This window comes from Felis catus, chromosome A3, assembly GCF_018350175.1.
Source record: "Felis catus isolate Fca126 chromosome A3, F.catus_Fca126_mat1.0, whole genome shotgun sequence".
Lineage (NCBI taxonomy): Eukaryota > Metazoa > Chordata > Mammalia > Carnivora > Felidae > Felis > Felis catus.
In genome coordinates, this window is record NC_058370.1 from 113,025,665 (window position 1) to 113,052,161 (window position 26,497).

General features: G+C 40.9%; 1 protein-coding gene across 10 annotated transcripts in view; it reads right to left on the reverse strand.

The window, feature by feature from the left end:
• Positions 1–3,404: 3,404 nt before the first annotated feature.
• The window catches only part of RASGRP3 (RAS guanyl releasing protein 3), a 105,681-nt gene continuing 82,588 nt past the window's right edge, over positions 3,405–26,497 (reverse strand). For 8 of the 10 annotated variants that reach the window (XM_019827694.3, XM_045054698.1, XM_011281146.4 and 5 more), the window contains 7 exons: positions 24,187–24,303; positions 19,762–19,877; positions 16,550–16,697; positions 13,555–13,591; positions 10,453–10,578; positions 9,784–10,148; positions 3,405–6,419 (listed from right to left, as the gene is read on the reverse strand). In XM_019827694.3, coding sequence (XP_019683253.1) covers positions 6,411–6,419; positions 9,784–10,148; positions 10,453–10,578; positions 13,555–13,591; positions 16,550–16,697; positions 19,762–19,877; positions 24,187–24,303 — 918 coding nt within the window. In that variant the 3' untranslated portion in view covers positions 3,405–6,410. The remainder of the gene's footprint in view (positions 6,420–9,783; positions 10,149–10,452; positions 10,579–13,554; positions 13,592–16,549; positions 16,698–19,761; positions 19,878–24,186; positions 24,304–26,497) is intronic. The other 2 variants (XM_019827693.2, XM_045054697.1) reach the window with 2 other exon arrangements.

The window sequence follows — 26,497 nt, forward strand, 5'->3', positions numbered from 1 at the left end:
CTGGTATTTAGAAAGATTTAGAATTCTGTTCCAGTGTTTACCTTTATAACTATGCAGAATTGCCTTCACCTTCTATATCTTTAGAAATACTAAGAAAAGTCATTGGAAACCTGGAATTAAGGCCAAAGAGGTCTTCTCGGCCTTTGGGTTTCATTCTAAAGTAGTATCTAACAAGTGTACATAAAGGTTATCTGACTTTCTAGAACAATGATTCTCAAGTGTAGTACCCAGCTAGCAGGATCAGCAACAATATCACCTAGGTACTTGTTAGAAATGCTAGTTCTCAGGCCTTACCCCAGACCAAAAGAATCAAACTGTGTGGATGGGGCCCAGCCATGTGTTTGAACAAGACCTCCAAATAATTCTGGGAAGTGGTTCTCAGAGACGGGCACTTTTGCCCCATAGAGAACATGTGCAAATGTCTGGGTACATTTTTGGTTGTCACAACTTAAGGGAGAGGAGGATGTGCCACTGGCATCTAGCAGTGTGACCTGCAATGCACAGCAGAGCCCCCACCCTGTCCCAACAAAAAATTATCTGGAACCAAGTGTCAGTCAAGCAGATGTTGAGAAACTCTCTTCTAGGGGAACAGAACTTTGTTATACTATTTTTTATGGATTAGGATCCAGATTCTCACTTGAAGAAAACTTAAGAATGCAAACAATTTTTATCTGGTAAGGAAACAACTTTTTGCACAGTAGAGAAGATAATCTAAACGTTAGCGTTGAACTGTCCAGCAAGATGTTGTGTTAGTTCTCTATTACTGTGTGACAAAATACCCTAAAATTTAGTAGCTTAAAACAACACTAAGCATTTACTATTATCGTGATTTCTGTGGACTAGGAATTCATGAAGTGGCTTTAATACGTGCAGAAACAATTTTCATCTGCTCTGTAACATTGTGGTTGGTTGGCTTGCTTTCAGGTGAGAGGTCTTCTGATACCTGTTTAGCTATATCCTTTTTTTCCCCCCTCTGGTATGCCTTGGGTTTTTAACTGTTTGTAATTTTGAACTTTTATCCAAAATCTATGGGAAGTTCATGCAGGGAAGGAGCCAGGATAAAGTCCAGACCAGGTGAAATCTGTCACCATCCTGGGGTTTGCACTAAGTTCAATTAGTAAAGGCTAATTGGCAAGGACTGGCAACAGCGGATCTTTTTTTGTTTTGTTTTGTTTTGTCACAAGCCTGTAGCAGCCTGCTATGGTAGAGCAGATCATGTTCTTGCAAATGTTCCCTGTCTGTGTGCTCTGCTCTGTTTCTCAGAACCAAACCAGGTCCAGGAGGCTCCTGACCCGGGCTGGTACATGCATTCCTTCCCTTGTGAACAAAGGATTGAGGAGATGCACTTCAGAACTTGCCTCTGTGTTGAGAGGGTGCTTGTAGCTGCCTGTGTTTGTTTGTTTATAATCCCTCTGCTACGGGGACATCTCCCCTGAAAGCCTCTGATCAATCTCTGATGCTTTTGGCCATCTTTCCTGTTGGGCCCTAGTAGGCACTCTGCAAATGGAACTTGCTTTTTGTTCTTCTCATTGTTGCTTCTAAATGATTTCCAGCAAGATTAGAATTAATCATTTCTTTTCCCACCCCCAGCTTTTTTAAACTACAAAACTGCTGAAAAGCTTAAGAAATAGTACAATGAATATCCATATACCCTTTACACAGATTTAACAATTGTTAACATCTTGCCACATTCACTTTCTCTCTCTACACAAAAACTTGTTTTTCACTGAACCATTTTAAGATTTTTTTATTAATTTTTTTTTTAATTTTGAGATAGAGTCGGGGAGGAGCAGAGAGTATCCCACCACAGCAGAGCCCAATGTGGGGCTCGAACTCACGAACCCCGAGTTCATGAGCCAAAATCAGAAGTCAGACACTAAACCGACTGAGCCACCCAGGTGCCCCTCACTGAACCATTTTAAAGTAAATAGCAATCTTGATACTTCATCCCTATGTTAGCAGGCACCTCCTAAAAATAAAGGCATTCTTTTATAGAACCATGAAATCATTTTCATACTGAAGTGAATAAACTTTAAGTTATTTAACATATGGTAGTCCCCTTCCATCAGCAAAGTATATGTTCCAAAACCCCCAGCGAAAGCCTGAAACCGCGGTTAACACCGAACCCCAATATAGGCTGTTTTTTCCTACAATATACCTATGATAAAGTTTAATTTATATATTAGGCACAGTAAGAGATTAACAATAATAAAACAACGTAAATACTGCAGTGAAAGTTACGTGAATATTCTCTCTCTTCCAAAACATCTTTTTTTAGTTTTTATTTATTTATTTATTTACTTATTTATTTAGAGAGGGAGAGAGAGGGAGCATGAGTGGGGGAGGGGCAGAGAGAGAATCCCAAGCACACTCTACTATCAGCATGGAGCCCGACGCGGGGCTCAAAACCACATACCTGAGCTCATGACTTGAGCCAAAATCAGGAGTCGGAAACTTAACCGACTGAGCCACCCGGGCGCCCCTGTCTCTCAAAACCTCTTACAGTGCTGTACTCACCTTTCATCTTCTGATGATGTGAGATAACACAATGCCCGCTTGAGGAGAAGTGAGGTGAGTGAAGCAAGCTAGTGAGGTTGAATGTGAGGCAGGGGTCACATTAGGCTACTATGGACCTATGACCTCCTGACAATTGGTCAGAAGGGGAATCACCTGCTTCAATGGTATCACCTGCAGGTAACTGAAAGTCTGGAAACTGAGCTGCAGATAAAGGGGACTGCTATCGTTCGTATTTAGATTTCCCTAACTGCTGCCTGCAAAGTGTCTGCTTTAAAAGTCCCATCAAGGTTTACAACATTGCATTTGGTTGTTGCATTTCATTTGGTTAATGTGTTTCCTTTGATCCAGAACTGCTTGGTCCCTTTTAGGTTTATTTTTGAAGTGTTCAGGCCAGCTGCCTTACAGAATGCCCCCCAGCAATGCCTTCCTTTTGCTATTTTGTATAAACTGCAAGTCACTTAGTTTCTGAATAGATGTGAATTCCAAAGTGCTTGTTATTAACATTTTTAAAAGAAAATAGATACTTTTGTTTGAGGTCTGAGTACCATCTAGACTCCAGCGAGCAAGTTTTGGATGCAACTTGGAGGAAGCTATTTCCCGAGGAGTCTTAAATTCCAACTCGTTTCCACTCATTACCACCTTCAGTAGTTGTAAAATACATTCTGGCTGTCAAATAAATGGTGTACTTTTTATTTTAAAAGTTAATTGTTTTTCTCTTGTCTGCCTCTATTAACACTAAATTCTTAAGGGTAGTTATGCGTTGACCTATGTTCCTCTAAACTCACATTTTACGCATTTGGTTTCTTTATGTTGTCTACCTATTTTCAAACAGAGAGACAACAGCCAGTGTTAGGAAACAGACCAGAATTAACCCTCCACACACATAATGCCAGGAATAAGAATATGCGTTTCATGTTGTTTAAATCATACAGAATTTAGTTAAACGTTGGCTTTAGAGCCTCCAAAGCACACAGTCATGAAAACATATAGTCTGGGATCCTGCAGACAATTTTAGAAAAGAAACCTGCTTAACTGCAGAGTAAGATTAACTTACTTGTAAGGTCTTTACATATACTGTTCAACCTGATATTTGCATATACTATACAACCTGATGTTTACAATAGCTCTATGAGGTCTGTTGAGGAAGGTGGGGAAATCTCTCCTTTCACAGGAGGAAACTGAGGCTCAGATAGAGGTACCTGACTTGCCCAGGATCTCATGACTACAACTGGCAGAAACGAGATTTAAATCTGACTGCAGATCGCATGCCAGAGACAGGCTGCACTCTCTTCATTTGACTGAATTTACCTCCTCAGTCAAAAATCAATGTGTTTAGAAATGCTAAGGTTCCTACCATCAGTAACAGTTTGACGCTCCCTTCTGCAGGAGTCCTGCCTTGCAAGTTAAACAGCAAGCCCTTTGGACCTTTGGAGAGACTATTACCATGGACAGGGGGAGACATTATTGCTTAAGGAAGCAGCCACTCAACAAAAACTGTTCAATACCAACTAGGGCCACCCTCTGGTGAGGCCGACCTAAAACAGCATCAGTCCGATTTGTACATCCCTCTAGGAAGACTGAATTGCAGCATATAACATATTCTGTCCTGGTACCTGATACCAGTCACTGTTACGAGTTTGGTTTTGCTTTTGCCTTTCACCTAAAAGGTGATAGTGACCATCAAATCTACAAAAGGAAGGTCTGGAGAAACCAGATATAATAGTTAATTTTGCTTCTCCATGGGTGTGCCTAATTTACTCATTTTACTGATTGTGGGAAATTGACAGATTGAAACATCAGAGTCACCAGTGGTTGTGAGTAAATAATATAATCAAAATTATAAGGTAGCTTCATTGTGGACACAGATTCCTCTTCAGCAAAGTAAGAATAGTAGTGTGTTTGTGAGTGTATGCATGTGTATGTGTATGAATACACATACACACACATAAATATGTTTGTTTTATTTTCTTTGTATTTGTTTTTTTATTCAAGGTACATTTGGTATCTTTGTCACAGGAAGGCTGACAATATAAAACTCTTCTTATGTATGAAAACTCAAAACTAACCCAAACTCAGTGATGAGTGAAATAATTGCTTTGAGAAGAAAAAGAAGAATCCCAGTTTCTTCCTGAATTTTCTTAAAATTAAAAAAACATGTACAAGAAATGTTTCATGTACTGAAATTGCCATTTTCTGTTTTTAATTTTGTGAACATGTATTTCATTGCATTTATGAATAGGAATAGATAGTATATATACATAGAGCCAACACATAGGGATGGCTGCTGGCTTTCTGAGGGGCTTTGTACATGGTGAGTTCTCTTATTACACAGTTTAATCAAAGCTCCCTCAACTAATAACTTCATTTAATTTGCACATTGATTTCTCAGTCTGTTTGGCACCATTAGTTCTAGCAAATCTGGAACTGTACTTTATGGAACCATCTTGCCTTAACACCCACAGGCTCTCAGCTCCTGAGGGCAGAGATCAGGTGTTACTTGTCTTTGTGTATCTAGCACAGGACCTGCCCAGAGCAGGTGGTCAACTGTTTGCAGAGCAGAACTGTCCTCAATTTTACCTAACAGAAAGAGAAGAAAGGCATTTCTTTGCTGAAGGGACTGCCCCTCACAGAAACAGATTCAGTCTTATGTGGTATACACACTTCAACTCCCAATGCAGAGCAGGGCACCTCTGTGGGTCCAGCTTCTCTCTGGTCACGAGGCACCAGCTCATTCCCCTTGCCCACTGGCTCAATCCAATCTCTTTATTTGAACATGTTGAGCTAAGTTCTCTCTCTTCTAATCATGTAAAAAACAGACCCACATCTAATTATTTAGGTCAAAGGAAGATATTTAAAATATTGATACATGAAAAGCTGAAATAAAATATTAATCAAAAGGTGGTTTCTGATGATCAGATTTTTATGACTATTTAATTATGGATGGTGGTTTCTTCAGAAGAGGACAAAAGTTCCCTGTCACAACCCAAACTTTTCTTTTGTAACAAATAAAATTCTCAAAACTATTTTGACTTTTTAAAGACTGCTGGGTGTTTTTCATTTCACTAAGTGGTTTGCTTTTCTGGTGGTTTGTTTTTCTCCTAAATTTTATCCCTCAAAATTTTAATTGATTTTGTAATCACCATCCACATTTCTTACTGGCAGTCTTAACAGGAGTTTTAGGGAAATATAGCTAAACCTAGTCAGATGAGACAAGTATACTTAATTTTCCCCCATGGCAATTATAAATATCAGGAGAGTTTTCATGGCTGTCTCATAGCTTCCTTATGATGCAGAATGGGTAAGACTTATTGAATATAAATGTATGACTCGTTACATATTCTAATAGCAACTGTATGGTAAGAACAATGTAAACATCTTCTCCTTGGGTTGGTAGAACCACCACCTTCCAGGATCTGAAGAGCTTCTGTGTCCTTCTAGAAAATAAGTCCTGGTCCCCTCCAAAAAGCACAAAAGAAAAAAAAAAGACCTCTAAATTGACTCCTCCCCCACCAAAAGTTTATAAAAATACTGAAATAATATTCTCACAACAAAATTAAAGTTGGAGTTTAGAGAAGGAGTATCAAGTACATGCAGAAAAGCTTTCACTTCACTCATAGATAAATGGCTCTAGAAAAAGATAGATGAGAAAACTACCAACTACATCACCCAATCTTTGTGACACCTAACTAGAGCCCAGGGAGGAGGAAATAAATAGTTCACGGGGGAAATCCTCTGTCCCATAGTCCAATCAGGGAGATCCCATGGTGTCACCAGTCAATCAAAGTCCAAGGTATCTTTTCAGATAACTTCCTGAGTTGGAGCGTTCTTCAGAGTTTCTCATCTCGCTCCTTCCAAATGCCAATATGATTGCCTCCAGTGTCCTCGGCCTGAAGTCAGCCATCCTGCAATACAAATCAGAACCTGTTGTATGCCTGGGTTGCATTTAACAAAATAAGAATATTCCTAGAAAGCAGTTTATCAGTTACATTTGAGGGAACATCTCAGATGATCAGTACTTTGACTCTCAAGATTTAGAGGGAATTAAAAGGTCATATAGTCCCATAGCACATGAAATCTTAAATCTTACAGAGTCCAACAAGGATGCTTATGTTAATGTTCCCTAAAGGGTGCTCCACAAAACACTGGTCTGTTAAATGCTTCTTGAGGCTTCCCTCTTAGAAATCCACAATGTAAATTTGCATAAGGGCACTGAGAAAACTTGTAAGGGAAAAAGATATATATCTATATAGGTATATATATAGAGAGATATATAGAGAGAGGAAAAAGATATGAACATATTAAACTTTGTTTAGTCCAGCAATCCCTAGCCCTTATATATTTGTTAATTAGATCTAATTTAGCAGAAGGTAATGGAAAACAAAGAAGCATTATAAAGAAAATATACATGTTCTTACTGCCAGGAGAATAATTATGATCTGCCATCTTGTCCCTGCGATCCAGGGGCTCAATGATCATTGGTGAAATGATATCCATGGTCACAAAAAAATATTCACACCCTTGTATTTTAAAATGAGGGTGAATCCTGCAACTCAGCCAAAGGAAATATGCACATCACAAACACAACTGTCTTTTCTGTCAGTGGGCCTTTTTACTCTTGGGGCTTATAAACATCATCTGATTCTAAATAATAAATGTGTAGATCATTTCTCTGAATCCCATTCATTACCTTGCTGGGCAGAAAAAAATCCTAAGTATGAAAGGCCTTTGTCTACATACTCAACTGTGGCATAATTTTGTCACCTTTTTTTTCCCCTTTTTCCTTTTTTCCCTAAACAAGGGTAAATGTCTTTTCATTAGTTACTGATTTGGATGAGAAGGAGCCTGTATGCCATATGCATTTTATTTATATATGAACGTACTGTCTTCTTCAACTAGCACACATGAAATTCAATACTAGTAGTCAGTGACCTGTCTCTATGACTTATACGTGAGAAAATTGAAGGGGTAAGACAAACCCTGAATGTAAACGTTCAATTTTCAAAGAATAAAATTAAATTCAAAAAAAAAATGCAGATCTTTGTCTCTATTTGCTTATACAGGCTGAAGATCCAGAACTCTTACTCATGTAATTGTCCTACATCTAACAGGTTGTGAATTTCTCGTAAGCCAGGAGCAAGGTTGAGGTAACTTGAACAGTGCTAGGTGAACAGAAGTGAGCTCATGGCTACTTTCACCATTATTAAGCAAAAGCAGGTACTCCTCTGAATTCAGAGATGGTCCATGAGGTGAGCACCATCTAGAAAGTTCTAGGTAGGCATCCCATGACCCTACCCATTGAAGCTCTTGTTTTTCCTGAGATTTCAATTATAGCCACAGCACTCACGGAAGTAGCCTCCACAGGCTGGGGTGGTAATGGGGTGACTAGCACAATTTCCAGGCTTCATCCAAAAAATCTTGCACAACGATTCCTGGCTTTTTGGGGGTCATAGATCCCCTTGAGAATCTGCTCAATGCTGTGGACCTTTCCCCAGAAATGAGCATATGTCCATATATAATTTCACATAAAATGTAATACATTTTTGTAAACTCCTTGAGGCCCTTCTTTAGACCCCAAGTGAAGACCCTTCCCCCAGGATATCTTCCTCTGTCCTGGTATCAGGAATTTTTTCTTATTCACTTTTATATTCCCACCTTGAACTATGCTAGGCCAGTTGAAGAAATGGAAGGATAGGACTGAAAGATTTGCCAAGATGATCAAGGAAGAAATGTTAAAAATACAGTTGGTATCGCAAACCTATTGAGACAGAAAGTAAATTAGTTGGTTGCCTAGGGCCAGAATGAGATAGGGGAGACGAGCAGTGACTGCTAATGGATACACTTGGGAATAACATAAATGTTCTGTAATTAGACTGCAGTGATGGTTGCGCATCTCTGTGACTACTAAAAACCACTGAATTATACACTTCAAATGAGTATGTTTTATAGTACATAAATTAGGTCTCAACACAGCTGTTTTTAAAAGTTGGTGTTATAAAGAAAGGAAAAGAAATGGCTCAGCGGGAATTACAAGAAACTGCATAAGACTGAAAATAATATGTGGCCTCCTTATTAATTGTCTTCAATGAGGAAGGAACTAGAGGAATTTTGGTTAAAGGTCACTGGAGATTTTCTCATCGGGGGAACTATGGAAACAGTGTGTTTAGGTCTCCTAAAGAGTGGAATGTAGAGGACCACCCATAAGAATAAAGAACACTGGCTCGATCCAATAGGATCTCTGCCTAACCTAATAATTCTGTTTATGAGAATGATTCCGTAGAGACGCAATGGCTGCCCTCCATGGCACAGCTTGAAAGGTTAAGAATATGACACCAATTTCCCCAAATCTTTTTTCTGAATACACTATGGACTGTTGACTAATAAATTTATCTAAGTCTATCTTGAATCAATTTATATTTTCAGCTTATTCTAACAAATTCCATATGCTTCCCAATCTGCTTCGGATGATGTGAGTATAATTTCTGCATGGAGCCAGAGCCTGGCTTATAGAACCTTGAGTCTGCCATGTCTCTGATTCTCACCACCCCCTTCTCCATAGTGCTGTCAAATGCCTTTTTTTTTTTTTTTTTTTTTTTTTTTTTTTTTTTTTTTTTAGTGAGGGCAAGAGTTTCCAACTCTTCTTCTCTTTCTGCAGGTTTTTTGTTTCCACTGTCCCCCTCCCCCAAGTTTGGGCCCTGATTCTAGCTTGGAAAACTAAGCTGATTGGTAAAGAGTACTGGTCTATTGGATACACACAGTAAGTTATGGGTCCCTAGGACATCATTTTAGGACACAGAAATGGCAGACTTCACTTAGCTTTAGAACCCATCTGGTTCCATTTTGTTTTAAGTTTATTTATCTGGAGAGAGAGAGACAGAGCACAAGTGCATGAGGGAAAGAGAGAAGGAGGGACAGAATCCCAAGCAGGCCCTGCACCATCAACACAGAGTCCAATGTGGGGCTCAAACCCACAAACCATGAGATCATAACCTGAACCGAGATCAAGAGTCAAATGCTTAACCAACTGCACCACCCAGGTGCTCCCCATCTGGTTTAATTTTATACATGATGAAACAGGTGCAAAGAGAAGAAATAATATGCCCATGATCATGTACCTAGCCAACAGCAAGACAAAAAGTGATATGTGTTAATGCCCAACCATTCAGCCCCCAAAACTATAGGCTTCCTCCCAGGCTCACTATGATGCTCATGTCGGCCCCTTTCAGCCTCCCTCTAGTGATTTCATTTGTGGTTTGACCCAGCACTGACCTCACCATCCTGTCTGGTCTCACCAGCATCTGCTTCATCCTGGTCAGGCTCAAACTCAGTGGCCCGATCAACAACATCCACACCCGCCTGCACCCTGGGCTTCTCGTTTTCCCACTTGGCAAAACCTTTGTCCTTTGCTGCTTTGTCATGGAACTTGGATTTCATTTTGGGGAAGGTGTGGGACCCCGAGTCCCCCCAGCCAGCTTCTGACCATACGGGTTCGGTCTGGGTGGCCTGGCTGGTGGTGGCACGCTGCAGCCTCACAGAGATCTTGCGAGAAGAGCCTGTGACCAATGTGATGGCTCTGCTGTCCAGGTCTCGGTGTCCTGCAGTGACGCCAGGGAACTCGAACACTTCATCCTGCACTGGAAGGGGGAAGACTGTCGTGATTATGTGACATCTGATCGCTTCACAGCAAACAACAGGAGTCCGGCGGGCAAGGCCCTAGAGGGACGGACCAGAGGCAGACCCAAGCTGGCTGCAGGTGAGTTGCAGAGAAGTGAGACCTGAAAGCAGAGAGAAGCAAGTGGGAGTCAAGGCTGCCGCCATGCCTCTCACCTGAAGTTGGCCTTGGTGTTTATAATGACTCCGACCAGGTTCAGATCCAGGACCCAGTGGAGGTCTAGGTGTGGGAAGGCAAGCCGAAAGAAAGAAAGTAGAGGACATTACCTGGGGGCAACGAGGGACTTCCAGGCAGCGACCCATGACTGCTGCCCAAGGAGGGTGCCCGGGCAAATCTCCTGCAGGCCAGAACCAGGAGGTCTTTGCACTGTTTGTGACAATTGGCTCCACAGTCTAAAAAATATCAAAATATCACAGACGATTAGTGTGAATCATGTGTACCTGGTGCTGACTGGGCTTCCAAGGTGGCGTCTGAGCCAGGGCCGTGTCCTCCCCATGCTCCTTCCCGTGTTGACTCAGAGTCCAGCTCAGGCCCACGGGGTCTGTCCAGGGGCTAGAAAAGGGCCAGTGGGACTCACTAGCCTTCCTGGGGTTTCTCTCATATTTGCTCAACTTCTTCCACTACATGATTCATTGAGGCAGTGGGGAGCAAACAAGTAGGGGCGAGGCAGATTTGCCTTTGCTCGAAACTAAATGCCAATTGCACGGGACTAGGGCTCTCCCAGGCCAAGATGGATTTTCCACCAAGAGGCTCCCTGAGCCAGAATGAGGGAAAGAAACCCCAGCGTCTAGTGTCTCCCAGGACCAACAGCTGCCTCTGATCATTTACAGCGAGATGGCCCTTCATTCAGTATTAGCCTACACCTTTTTATTCTTCTTCATTCCTCCAGATCTTTTCCAGAACAACTGATTTTAAGTTTACTTATTTATTTTGATGGAGAGAGAGAGAGAGAGAGAGAGAGAGAGAGAGAGAGAGAGAGAGAGAGAGAGAGAGAACCCCAAGCAGACTACACACTGTCAGCACAGAGGCAAATGTTGGGCTCAACCATCACAGTGAGATCATGACCTGAGCCAAAATCAAGAGTCAGACACTTGACTGAGTCACCCAGGTGCCTCTTGAGAACAAATGATCTTATCTCCTCCTTCTTTTCTCTGCATAGAAACAGAAAACAAGGTGGGCTTATGTCTAATAACATTTTCCAGACTTGACTGTGGCTTTGAAATGGCAGCAGACTCTGTGAAATCTCCCATTAGAATGCTTTAGTTAAGAAAGTAGAATAAGGGCACCTGGATGGCTCAGTCAGTTAAGCGCCTGACTCTTGATTTCAGCTCAGGTCATGATCTCATGTTACCTAAGATCAAGCCCCACATCAGGCCCTGTGCTGACAGCGTGGAGCCTGCTTGGGATTCTTCTCTTTCTGTCTCTCTCAAAACTAAACAAATAAACATTTTAAAAATATTTTTTAAAAGAGTAGAATATTAATTGCTACTTGGGGCAGAAAATTTGGGCTGCTTTGGAAGAGAGCAACATAATTATTTCCTATAGAGGGTCCTACATTTCCCTTAGAATCACTGAACAAATATGATTATTTTCAAGAGTATAGTTCTCTTGGGGCACCTGGGTGGCTTAGCCAGGTAAGCGACTTCAGCTCAGGTCATGATCTCACAGTTTGTGGGTTCCAGTCCCGCATTGGGCTCTGTGCTGACAGCTCAGAGCCTGGAGCCTGTTTCAGATGCTGTGTCTCCCTCTCTCTCTGCCCCTCCCCCGTTCATACTCTGTCTCTGTCTCAAAAATAAATAAACATTAAAAATTTTTTTAATAAACAAAGAGTATATTTCTCTCTCACTATCAAAGAGGAACTTTCTAATTCTTTCCAATACTCACTTCTCCCCCAAACGGTCTTATTTCAAATGATCCTTTAATGACATCATGGAAAGACCAAATTATAATGACAGGTTCAGTCTATTTCAATTAATCTTTTCACTTTATGTGCCTTTAAGAGAAAATACCAGGGGTGCCTGGGTGGCTCAGTTGGGTAAGCGTCCAACTTCGGCTCAGGTCATAATCTCACTCTCTGGGTTGGAGTCCCGCATCAGGCTCTGTGCCGACAGCTCAGAGCCTGGAGGCTGCTTTGGACTCTGTGTTTCCCTCCCTCTCTGCCCCTTCCCCGCTGGCACTCTGTGTGTCTCTCTCTCTCAAAAGTAAAATAAAAACATAAGAAAATTTTTTTTAAAAAAGAAGAGAAAATACCATGTACACAAAGATGATCCAAGGGTTTAATTGATTTTAATCTTCATAAAATTGTGTGTATATGTGTGTATGTGTGTGTGTGTGTGGGGGGGGGGTGTCTTTAGGGGATAGGGTCAGAAACCAGAATAAAACTATGGCTAGGCAGTAAGATATTGCAGTAGCTTACTGCTTGTAAGTAGAAATCCAAGTTACACTAAGACAACTGATACCAAGAACTAAAGGGAAGGTTTTTGAGACTGGCTCCCATTGAGGTTCAGGGAAGCTCTCTGTTCGCGCAAAATAAGGGCCAAATCCTGAAAGATAGCTACAGGGGGAAAAAGGCATTCTAAGGGAATAGTGTTAATCTAAAGCCATTCTGTGACTAAGATGTTTCCTTTTGTAGTTATATCTTCCAAGAGCATTATCAGATTCTTAAAACCATCAGTACAAATAGTCTGCATAAATTATCCAGCAATTTCTGAAATTAAACACCAAGAATGTGTAATGATCATATGTACAACGAGCAACATATTCCTAAGTGCCTATTAAAATGCATGTGTATTGCATTCATCAAGTATATATTTATTTGTTTATAAATTCCTATTGAATGGGGCACTTTATGAACAAATTCATTGAAAAGGGACAAAAATAATTTTTTTAAGGCTTCTCTTTTCTCATCAGCATCTGTGATTTAGTGACAAAGGAACAGCTTAGATGTGAGAGTAGAAAGAAAGGCATCTGTATTACGGGAATGAGTGTGGGCTCTATTCCCATGAAGGATGCAGTTCCTTTATACGGTATTTTAGTTACACTCAGCCCACTTCAGAAGTTCCACCTTAACTGTGTGCTTCACAAGACTGTGTGATTCACAAGACATCTTGGAGATGGGGCCACAGGTGTGTGGGTTGATAGGGGTGGTTTGCTTGCTCTTGCAACAAACTATAAAATTCCAGTCTGGGATCTCCAAAACTCCATGGATCCCCCCCCCCCCGCCCCCCGCCAAAAACATTAACTCTTCAACTGCCAGTGGCCAAAGACCCAAGTTCTCCATGATACCAAGAGTTTCTGTGGTTTCATCAAATTTGATTCCTGCCCCAAATATCACAATAAAAAATGTTAGCAACATTACATTTATTTACCTTTGCATTTGTATCCTTGCTTGATTATGCCCCAGAGCTGTAACAAAAGACAGAAGAATGTCAGAGAATCTGAATTAAAATCGGCGGGGTGGGGGGGGGGGTGGGAAAGAAGACCAGAAGAAGGAAGTCCTGGGAGGCATGATGTTCCGTGGCGCACAAACAGGATGTAGCAGATCCTGACACCCTTCCTGTCAGATAGAAGAACCAGCTCCTAGCTCACTCCAGCTGGGGGCTGGGGCGATAACAGTTTTGCTTCCCTTTTCTTTCTGAAAGCCAAATGGGAGCTGGGATGGGAAACTGGTGTTGGTACAATTATTGGACTTTGGTATAATGCGCTCTCAGCAAAATTCCACGGGGAGGCTGTCACTGTGTCTGGAAGCCCCCCAGCTCCCCCTGCCTTCTTTTTCATCGCAGTAGCTCCTCTTGGCACGCCCCCTGGGAAATTAAGCAACCTACGCAGTGCGTATCCCACTAAAGCATTTGCGCTGTGCAAGGTTCTTTTCCAAGTAGCATTGGTACCTTAAAAGAATACAGAAAAGGAAAAGATCTATTTGTTCGTGTATTCATTCTCAGCCTGCTCAGTGTTTGGTCTGTGCCAAGGCTGTGGGAGATGCAGAATAATGTTCAGATTCTGCCAATCAAGTAGGAAAGAGGATGTAGGAAGTGACAAGTGTCTCAGGAGAGATGTGAGGGCCTCCAGTGTAAGGAGGGGGTGGTCACCCAGGTCGTTCAGGGGATCATCCTGGTGGTGGTGTGTCCATCCCCCTGATACACCACATTCTTTACTGTGCCTCCCACGGCATCAGACGTGCGGCCGAGGGACACAGGAGCATCGGTATTGTTTTGTTCAATTCAGCAGGTTTCGCTCAAGCTGGAAAAACTCCACTTTTAACCTTGTAGTGGTTAGGTTAGGTGACTGATACCTATTTAATAAAATGATTTTGAAAGAAACAGGGCCAGTGGCTTACTGGCGCTGATGAGGGCATCACTTACAGGTATTATAGGGGAACAATGCCCTGAGTGTGGACATTATGTCACCTATGAGAAGAATAGATAGCTGCCAATGTGCAGTGACTCAAGGCATCAGGAAGACTGATTCTCACCCCCTTTCTGAGAAGGAAATTCCACCAGTGGAGAGTGATTTCTTTGAGTCTTAAAAGTTATTGGGTCCTTCAGAATATATTATTAAGATTCAAATGTGCCCTGGGATAGGAAGGATTATTAAGACAACTAACTGGAAGCAAGGCCTCAGGTGCCTGGGATGATTGGAAGAGGAATCCCTACAGAGCAGTCCATACAGAAAACGGAAGTGGTATCAGGACTATGACATCATGTCAGAGCTACAGGGATCTTAAAGATAATCTAGTTTGCGTCTCTTCTATAAAAGGTGACTGGGATGATCCAGAAAATTTAAATAATTTGCAAGGTCCCAGACAAGGAGACTTTGTGATAAGTGATAAGAAATTTTTCCTCCCCAAGACCATGGTGATGGTAATAATAATAATCCTAACAGCTACCATTTATGGAACTTTTGCTGTGCAAAAGACACAGTTTTAAGCTTTTTATATGTATTAACTCATGTAACATTATACATATATAGACTGGGCCTAGCGAGAGGTGAAGTCACTTGGCAAGGTTTTGTCCCTAATAAGTAGAGAAAGAAGACTGTGTCACATGAGGGAAAGACAGGAAGCCACTGCTCCTGGGAGTTTTGTGTGTGAGCAAAAGCCACTGATCTAGGACAAGAAAGGATAAGATTTAAGAAGAAGCATTCTAATATCCAGATATGGCACATAGCTGCAGGAACTGCTGGAAAAAATAAAGTGAAGCATGAGTCCTATCAGGAGGGCAAATCAGGGCATCACTTGCTAATGCTTCCTTAATAACTAGCAGACAACACAAGGCAGGAAGAGGCTCTGGGTCAGGTGCCAGACAAGGACAGGAGACAGTGACCTCATGTAGATGGGCGTAGAGCAATATTTCCCACAGTCCTTTGATTTCGGACCTTAGGTTGCCATAAGATTTGGAGAGACTATGGAACCAGTGGAACATGATGGCTGAAAGAAGCTAACAAAACTGAGCTCTGGCATCTGGACAAAAGAGTAATAGGCATGCTGGCGGCAGGACCATCTTGTCCTAGAGGATCACATTTTCATCTTCTACTAGTATCAACTAGACTTTCAGAGCCCATGAGTCTTTGTTCAATACCAAGGCCAAAGCTGCCTTTAGATGACAAAGAATTATCAAATGTGGGGAAAAGAAGTGAACCAGCTTCCTTTGTGCAGTGGCATAGGCAGAGCCCAGGATTCAGAGTCAAAACACCCGTGTTTGAATCCTGGCTCTAGTAATTACTGGCTGTGTGATCCTGGGAAAGTGGACTTATCCTCTCTGGACCTCTCTGTCTTGATAGGCAAATGGGGAGAATAAAATGTCCTTGTCATGAACTAGTTACGAGGATCAATTATACTAACGTCTATGGAAGTACTTCATTACTGTCAAGTGCCAAATAAACGTTACTTATTATTACAACCATCTTCCTTCCAAAAAGATTTTTTTTTTTACTTTTTGAGTTATGAACTATTGAACCATGCCATGATGGATGTCTGGTGACTGCTACCACCAGAAACAAGAACTGGGAGGAACTGGTGAAGATAAATACTCCCCTTAATTGCACCTGCTACGAGTATTAGTGACAAATGCCAAGGCTCATTGGGCAGAACCTTTCCCTGGCAGGGATTAACAGACAAACTGCTCTCTTGAGTTAACAAGCCTCTCCATCCTCCCCTGATGCCAGCCCTACAATCCTAGAAAGAACACAGTGAAACCTGAAGATATTGCTTTTGTTTTAAACTTAATTTTTTAATTTCAGGGAGCCATCATACTTTACTTCTGATCTAAAGCACACAATGGATTCTGTTGGTGTATTATTTTCCGACACTCTCAGGATGCTGTACAAATAACTACACACAAGAGAAATAATGGAAAACAGACTTACAAATCCTGCACAGTGTTCACAGAAGGTTGGCTTGAGATAGGTCATCTCCTGAAAATTATGGACAAATCCTGGTCCCATTTTACAGTGTAATTGGGACTTAGCTCGCAGGAAGTAAGCCATCATTTCATCTTTACTAATTAGGCCATCCCTGTAAAGAGAATCAAAAAAGGGTGCGATCTTTGAAGACCACGTTGCTAAGTGGCTGACACACTTTAATCACCCAACCTCCCAAACCTTTGTGGCCAAAAGCAGGTGGGCAGTGTTTACTTTTCTGTTCTATTTGAAAGGAGGGGACCTCGAAAGACAGCATTCAGTGCCAGAGGCTTTCAGAGTAAGAAGATGTGTGCGTGCGTGTGTGTGTGTGTGTGTGTGTCCTGTGCGTCGTAGCACAGAAAGTCTCCTTCGTTACCAAATAGTAGCTTCAGAAGGACATCTCTTTTCTAGCCCTAACCTAACAATAGGGTGTGCAAGAATCAGGCTGCTGGAGAAAGGCAGAAAACTGTAATGACTGGGCCTGCCAGTCTCAAATTCATTCAGCCTGCTGTCATCCAGGCCACTGCCAGTGGTGGTAATCTTTCATTCAGGTCTTGTTGGCTTACAGACCATTTACCAGAGGGATTCTTCCAGATCTTCACAGCCAGTGGCACCCACCCACACATAATCAGACTTCTTGTTTACCAGATCAAATCCACCTGATAAGAGGTGATCTTCATGCTGCCTTCTCACCACACCAGCACATGCTGGAGACCACACCCTTCTGTGCCAATTCAGAATTCCTTTGTATCTCATCCGTCCTCTCTTGGGTCCTCCTGGTCTGAGGAAGTCATGCTCCCATCCCCCACTCTCCAGCCTCCCAAGACACAGCTCCTTCTGGGTTCTGCTCAGTCTCTTCACCCACTCCTTCCTCTGTGTACAAACACACTCGTGACTTCCTCTCTTGGAAAACGACTTTCCTCAACCTCGCTTCCAGCTCCAGCACCTTTCTTTCCCTTTCCCTTTCTTCCTCCCAAGCTTTTCAAAAAGAATGTTCATTAGAGGTTTTTCATTTTTTTTCCTCATTTCCTTTGATTACTCCTCACTCCATATAACCAGGCTTCTGACCCTAACTCTCTGTTGAAACTGTCACAAGGACATCCTCAGTGGCCTTTTCTCACTCCTTGATGTTGCTGACCTCCTGGCTGCACATGACTTGGGGACAGGGTTTTTCCTTTTTTGACACTCTGTCTTCCATGTGACCCTGTGATTCTACGTAGCCACAGTTTCTCTCCTTCCTCCCATGCTTCTCCTGCGGGATCTACTTCATTCTTTCAGCTGCATGTAGGGAGAAGAGCCCCTGAAGCTACATTCCTCAGGGCCCAGGCTCATCTTCCTTTAAACTTTGAATTTGCTCCCATACCCCGGACTCCAGCTCACAAGGCTGGGCTGAAGACCTAGCAATCTATGTCTCCAAAACTGTTCTCCTGAATCTTGGTACCACATCTAGAGCTTGCTAGAATCTCTTCCTGGATGGTCTACTGGCCTCGCAAAATCAACATATCTAAAGAAGAAATCATATACAGTATGAATATTTCAAACCTGCATTTTTAGGGAAAAATTTTTTTTATATCTTTGTATTTATATACAAAGATATTTTATATCTTCGTATTGTATTTATATATTTGCTGGCACAGTGTAAGGTCCATCTAAAGAATTAGCTGAAAAAACAAAAATAAATGAAGAGTAGGAAGTGATTTTAAATTCATGCCCTACTGAATTTAGGTTACACATCACTGACAGAAACATACTAAGGGAGGTGGGCAGTTAGCAGGTAACTTAAATTTCATTTTGTAAAATAAGTTTATTTCTAATAATTTAACTTATTTTAAAGGATTCCTTGTTCTAGAAATACAATGAAGATGAATTAAAGTTTTAAGATGTTTATGATATAGTACCAAGGAAAGCCTTAGTGTACTGAATTACCTACAGGTTTAATTAAAAAAAAAAAAAACTTCACACACCAACAAAATTATTATAGAATTTTAAAGTGATATAATTTGGACATTCCACCAGTATAAAATCTAGCATCTCATTATAGGTGATTTTTAAACTAAGAACTAATCTCACATAATTAAAAATGAAGCAATTGGGGAGCCTGGGTGGCTCAGTCAGTTGGGCAGCTGACTTCGGCTCAGATCATGATCTCACAGCTCATGAGTTTGAGCCCCGCATCTGGCTCTGTGCTGACAACTCAGAGCCTGGTGCCTGCTTCAGATTCTGTGTCTCCCTCTCTCTCTCTGCTCCTCCCCTGCCTGCTCTCTCTCTCTCTGTCAAAAATAAATAAACATTAAATTTTTTTTAAATGAAGCAATCAAATTACTAATGTCAGTGTTTCTCTGCAATATATATTTCATATCATTACTTTCCAGTGAGCTGGATATTAGCTTCCAAAGTCATCTACTTTTCCAGGAATCATTTGAAGCTCAATAGAAATATATTTTTACTTCATTGACGAAAATAACTTTTGAGCTAGTGGAGAGAAAAACAAAGCAAGGACCCTTCTTGGCTATCTGCAGACATCACCTGCTCTTCTGAAAGCTGTAAGTAATTTAAAATAATTTTCCTTCCTTAGTTTTAGTATTGCCCTCAGGTCCACTGATGCTGAGGACTCTACCAGCCTAGATGTAACTATATTTCTCCTCCATTTTTTCTTGATGGAGGTTTTGGGGTTGATGAAATAGCTAAGTAGAAGTAATATGGAGAGTTGGGCTCATTTGCAAATGGGCACTTACACTCAACACTGATGATATAGCCTGCCCTATAGTCTCATCCAGCCAGTCAGGTTTGTGAACACCAAGAAAAAAATCAGTGAAACATTACACTTGTCTCATCAACACACTAGGATTGAAGCTGTCAAGATGCAAATTAAAGGTATCTCTGGGGTACCTATGTGGCTCAATCAGTTAGCTTCTGGCTGTTCATGTCAGTTCAGGTCACGATCTCATGGTTTGTGAGTTCAAGCCCCACATCAGGCTCTGTGCTGACAGTGCAGAGCCTGCTTGGGATTCTCTCTCTCTCTCCCCGTCCCCTACTCATGCTCTCTCTCTCTCTCTCTTTTTCAAAATAAATAAATAAACTTAAAAAAAAATAAAAAATAAAGGTATCCCTGTTCTCCTCTGACACTAATTTTCTGTTTCAGGATAGCTGCATTAAAACATAACAAAATTAAAACTTACTGATCTTTGTCCAGGACACAGAAGGAATCCAAAAAGGGAAAATTGGCAGCTATACTTTCAAAGTCCTCTTGGGAGATGTACCCATCATGGTCATGGTCATAGTTTCTAAACACAGACTGCAAAGGAAATACAAATATTTACTGAATAACTGGGTATGAGTCAGGCTCTGAACTTGTTATTGGGAAAGCAGTGATAACTAGTATATTGTTCTATCAAAGAGCTTGGAATCCAGTGGGAAATAATGAAATCAAGAAGCCTTTATGGTATAACAAGATAAGTGCAATGCTGAGGATAAAAATAGGCTGCTGTGGGGGAATTGTAAGGGAGATTTTAAAAGGTTTCCTGGAGGGGCACCTGGGTGGCACAGTCGCTTAAGCGTCCAACTTTGGCTTGGGTCAAAATCTCACGGTTCCTGAGTTTGAGCCCCACATTGGGTTCACTGCTGTCAGCCTTTCAGTGAAGAGTCCACTTTGGATCTTCTGTCCCCCTCTCTCTGCCCCTCCCTTACCTGCACTCTCCCAAAAATAAATAAATATTTAAAAAAAAAACATTTCCTGGAGAAAGTGAGGTCTAAACTGAGACCTCAGTTTTGGTAAGAGTTAAGTTTGGTGAACTCACAAATGCCAAAACCATAACAATAGACAATGAAACTTTAAAATGTTAAATTATCTAAAAAAAAATTCAAGTATACTTTTTTTTTGAGAGAAAGGGAGGGAGGGAGGGAGGGAGGGAGGGAGAGAAAGAGAGAGAGAGAGAGAGACAGAGACAGAGAGAGACAGAGACAGAGAGACAGAGAGAGAGAGAGAATGAGCAGGGGAGGGGGAGAGGGAGATGGAGAGAACATTAAGCAGGCTCCAGGAAGAGGGGTTCTATCTCACCATTATGAGATCATGACTTGAGCCAAAATCAAGAGCCAGACACTTAACTGACTGAGCCACCCAGGTTCTCCTAAAAAATTCAAATATACTTTTAACGCAATTACAATCAGAATTCCAGTGGCAATTTGTTTTAAGTGAACAAATTGATTCTAAAGTTCAAATTAAAGTAAACATGTTGAGAATAGCCTAATATTGTTTAAGATAAGAAGAAATGAGAGAGAACGTGCCCCATCAGAAATCAAATATTCTACAAAGCTACATGAATCAAAACAACATGGTACTACAACTTACTATAGAGAGCAGAGTCCAGAAATAGATCTATGTATATATAGGCATTTAGAGCATCAAAAAGTACCTTCTCAAATCCACAGAGAAATTAAAGATTATCCAATAAGTGCTGTTGAGTTAAGTGGCTAATAATCTTACAAAATCAATTGCCCAAAACTAAATTCTAGATGCATTAAATATTTTAATGTCAAAAATAAAGCTATAGGGATGCCTGGGTGGTTAAGCATCCGACTTCAACCCAGGTCATGGTCTCATAGTTCATGAGTTTGAGCCCTGCTCTGGGCTCTGTGCTGACAGCTCAGAGCCTGAAGCCTGCTTCAGATTCTGTGTCTCCCTCTCTCTCTGCCCCTCCCCCACTCATGCTCTGTCTCCCTCTCAAAAATAAACATTAAAACAATTTTAATAATAAGAAAGCTGTAAAAGTATGAAAGATAAATAGATAAAAATAATTTTTATGTTTTGTAATCTCTGAGTGGGAAAGGCCTTCCTTAACATTACATCAAAGTCAGAAGCTGTAAACAATTTAAAAAATTTTTATTTTACAGAGAGAGAGAGAGAGAGAGAGAGAGAGAGAGAGAGCGAGCCTGAGTAGGGGAGAGGGGCAAAGGGAGAGAGAGAGAGAGAGAGAGAGAGCGCCTGAGCAGGGGAGAGGGGCAAAGGGAGAGAGAGAGAATGAGAGAGAGAGAGAGAGAGAGAGAGAGAGAGAGAGAGAGAGAATCTCAAGCAAGCTCCATACTCAGCACAGAACCCAATGCAGACTTGATCAAATAATCCTGGGATCATGACCTGAGCCAAAATTGAGTCAGATGCTTAACCAACTGAGTCACACAGGCGCCCCTACAAAAATATTTTATTACGTAAAATGCAAAATAATTGAATCAAAAAACTCAGCTGACAAATGTAAAGATAAATGTCAGAGAAGATTATTTGCAATATACCTGAGAGCAAAGACAGAAAAGGAAAACAGGAGGAGACCTGTTGCAGCTCAGGAGAGCTCAGGAGAAAAGGAGACCACCAAAGTAAAATTACACGTGGCCAATACATTCATGGGAAATGCTCGATTCTGCTAGTAATTACAGAAACACAAACAAAACTTTTTTAAGCCTCTCAGATTGGAAAACATTAAAATAATGGGTAATTTCCTAGGGAATGAGAAAATAGGCACTCTCATATTAGTTGATGAAGTAAATAGCCACAATCTTTCTGGAAGACAGTCAGTGCTTACTCTCTGACCCAGCAATTCCACTGATGGGAATCTGTTCTAGGCAAATAATTGAACAATGCTGCTCAAAGACATACGTGGGTGTATGTGTTTATGGGGGAATAAAGTCATACAAGATAGTTTACAAATTATCAGTGGTTCCCCTTCGAGAGCAGAATTCCCAAGGCCTAAAAGTAAAACTTGTATTCTCCGTATTTTATGAAAAGCTTGCATATTTACAATGATCCTGACTTTGTTTATAATTGAAAAATAAAAGGATTTTTCCATTGCCCTCTGCTAAATTGGGTTTTCCAAAAGGGTTGTTAAGTTCTCCCCAGAAGCAGATGTATGCAAACGGATTATAATGAATCTTTCTCCCTTTTCCCAATGCTTTCTCTCTATTCTATTTGATCCATACTGCCCTATGTTGCAAGCTGCTTCAGGGGTACTTTGGGAGATGAACAAAGTATAAAGTAACAGATTATTTAAAAACATGACTGCTTAGAACCCATTGTAAGTTTATTTATAGAAAACTGAATTGTGCAAAGTCACAAAATATACAGTCTTTTTGCAAGTCCCAATACCAATACTTATCTACAATCAAAGTTGCTTAAAATTAACTACTTGTACCTACTTTTATAATCTAATATCCATATTTCTATCCATATTAAGGGTACAATTCTTTTTGTAGAATAAAATTTAATGTGGAAATGCATAATAAAATCCAATCTTTCATTTGATTGAACCAACAGTCGGCAATTTATCCAAATTGGACCAACCTTCCACCATAAAATTGGAACTAGAGAGAAAATAAGAGAGAAGGTAAAAGGGAAGAGAGAGAGAGAGAGAGAGAGGAAGGGGGAGAGGGAGATACAGATTCCCCTTGTGTAGCAAAGAAAGTCTGTCTGCAGATAATGGAATGAGCATTCAGAGAAAAGCAGAGAAGAGAGTGGAAAAGAAAATAGTTGTGTCTTTTCATTTCCCAGTTCTAGACCTTCCTGAGCTGCAACTCTTGGAGCTGGATTCCTTCCCCACCTTCCCTGGCTCCAAGCTGGGTCTGTTACACAACATCAACACAAGGCCTCCACTGAATCTCATGGCCTTCTCAGACCCTTTCCTCACCCTTTCTGAACTTTCCTTGCTGCCTCACATGCTGCGTAGTAGTTTTCTTCCAATGCATCATGGTTTCCTTGATGATCCAAGATGTAGAAAATTCTTTCTTTTTCTTTTTGTGTGTGTGTGTGTGTATGTGTGTGTGTTTAAAGTAGGCTTCACACCCAGCATGAAGCTCAGTGCAGGCCCTAATCTCATGACCCTGAGATCAAGATCCAAGCTGAGATCAAGAGTTGGATGTTTAATCGACTAAGCCACCCAAGCACCCCCTCTTTTTCTTTAAACATCCACCCCCCAGCAAAAAGCTTATTTTATCCCAAAGATATGATTCTATTGTATCATACCAATCCATTAAAGCAGATGTTTAATCAGATGTCATAGTTTTTATTGCCAAATCTGTTTCCATTTTCTCCACAATGGTCCTTCTACTCTTCTTTCTACATGAAAGCTCTGATAGACACTTTCCCATAATTAAGTAATGTTTCTGACCTAAATGGTTCTGTGCAGGTGTGTCACAGACCTCAATATAAACAGCAAGAGAAACTATGCATCCTACAGGATCTTTTCTTACCTTCAGGTAATCAATTTATTGCGCATTTTATTGGGACCCATATAGGTTTTCAATGAGTAGATTCTAATCCCCAAACAGTCCCTCAAATTGCAGGGGCAATGATGGAGGCATCAAATGCTGGTGAAAGAAAGTTGGAAGTAGCTGAGGGTATTTGGGTAAATGAGAACAGAATGACAGGAAGGGGAAAAGGGCAATTCTGGGGGAATCTCCCCCATAAGCCAATGCCAGGTAGAGCTCAGTGTCTGCTAAATTGATCCTACCTGCCAGAGGGCTGTTTTCATTGACTTCAGTTGATTCTTGGGCAACTGTAGAATATTCTGGGAAGAGAAAAGGGCCTTCTAGTGCTAACTCTCTACTCTCTCTCAATCACTTACCTCAACTAATTTCCTTATGTGCTTGTTGATGACTGTGGGGTCTGGCTTTGGCATCACTCCTGATGCCCACTCCAGGGGCACCACAGGCTTGGTGGGTGTTGTTGGGGAGGTAGGCTGCTGACAGGGGGGAAAAACACACTTTTCAACTTTATCTTAGACCTTAAGTAATCAGGGGACACTGAGAAAGACATACACATTTTTATGTTAATAATACAGTAAAAACTTACATATGTATCACTTAAATGTTCTGAAAACAAACATCTTTTGTCAATAGAATCTAATCTATAACTAAATACATATTTGGAGAGTGTATTTTGTTTAGCAGTCGTCTAGATTCCATTTTTTTAAGTGGGAAAAAGATACTGTTCTCTCATCCCACTCAAAAATTCTATCCAAGTTCCCCAAATATTACTAAAACATCCTTAAAACCTATATAATAATCCATACAGCTTTTTGTATAATGCAAAATATATAAAACACCTGTTATCTAGTTCTTTAATACCTGGTGTTGATAATAAACTAGTAGATGTTTGCAGTAAATGGACCCATGTGAATGGCCAAGTTTATGTTCTCATGCTGGCATCTCTTTCAATATGCTTAATCGCTTCTCACTATTTGGCTAATTAGATCTTTCTAGCCTCTTTTGTGAACTTGCTTCCTCCATATGTTTTCCCACTTTCCTGCAAGACATTTTCACTAAATAATGTGGCCAAGATGGTAGCAATAATGCATAACGTGTTTACACAACACAGAGGCAAAACACAATCCTATCGGGAGACAAGCCAAGAGTGCAATGTACTTTATTCCTCTCCCCAGGACCTTCATTAAATGTAAATATTTTTGCTGGTGCATGCATGCAAATCTGTTTTAACAGGTGTTTACTTGATACTAAATTGGGGACAAACATGTTTGCAAGAGTGACTGTACTAGATTTAAACCCTTTGCAGTGTTTTGAGATGGGTGTTGCTGGTATCCTTTGGGCTACCAACAGGACCAGAAAGTACTTGCCATCTGGATATGATCACCAACACATAGGCTCACTCACACATCATGACTCTTTCTATCAAGCTTTTCATTTTGTTCATCTGATGAAGGATAAAGCCATGGTTCCCAAACTGTATAACGAGGTGTCCATGCAGAACACTGCAGTGGACTCTCAGGGATACCAAAAGATATTTCAAACTCCCAAGGGAAATACAGCAGTACTCAGTATTTGTTAGACACCATGTAAACTACCAGCTTGAAATAGGTCACAGTTCACCCATTAGATCATGCTGTATTTCTTTCAATGGTATCAAATATTTCCAAAGCAAAAAAAAAAAAAATCAATGTGGAACAAGAAGAAAGGTAGCCATATTCAATCTGATGACAAAATTTAAGATATTGTTTCATGCCCAACAGGCACACACATCCATTAGTAAGTAATTGTGGTTTTTAAAGAATTAAAATATTTTTTTATTTTTTTTAAATGTTTATTTATTCTTGAGACAGTGAGGAAGAGACAGAGTGCAAGAAGGGGAGGGGCAGAGATAGACACATACACACAGAATCTGAAGCGGGCACCAGGCTCTGAGCTGTCAGCACAGAGCCCAATGCGGGGCTCCAACTCACAAACTATGAGATTATGACCTGAGCCAAAGTCAGCCACTTAACTGACTAAGCCACCCAGGTGCCCCTAAAATATTATTTTGATTTCAACATATATGTATTGTTTTTTAAAGTGGGTTCTAAGTCATTAGAACATTAATATATATTAAGCTGTTTGGACCTAACTATTCTATACGTGGAATTGTGAGGTATTTCTTTTGACCTAGAGGTAGAGTGAAAAAACTGAGACACCAAATAAAACACAAAGAACCAGTGAGACACGCTCGTGCCCTGTGAAGAGAAAAAGGTTCATGGTGGGACTTTGGTGAGGTCCACCAGCACCAATGGTAAGCACACTGAAGTTACAGGCTCTTGGTACCATCATCCTGACAGGAGCTTGTTCTCCAATGGCAGCATGTGTCAAACCTAAGCGCAAAACAGGGTGACAAGCCACTTAAGATAAGAGGCAGTAAGGGATTGGGAAATGTGTTTTCATAGATTCATAGGATTTTAGCACTTGGAAGGGACTTTGAAAGATTCTGCTTTACAAAAGATAAAAAGATTTTTCTGTGTTTGATGGAAACATCTTCTGAAATTGGCCAAAATCTATCCTGAAAACAAATGTAAAAGGCACAACTCAGGCAAGTGTACCTTGTTCTTACCATGTTCCCATATAAGAGGTGGCAGGAAAAGGACAGGCAACCTCATGCAGTAGAAAAGCCTA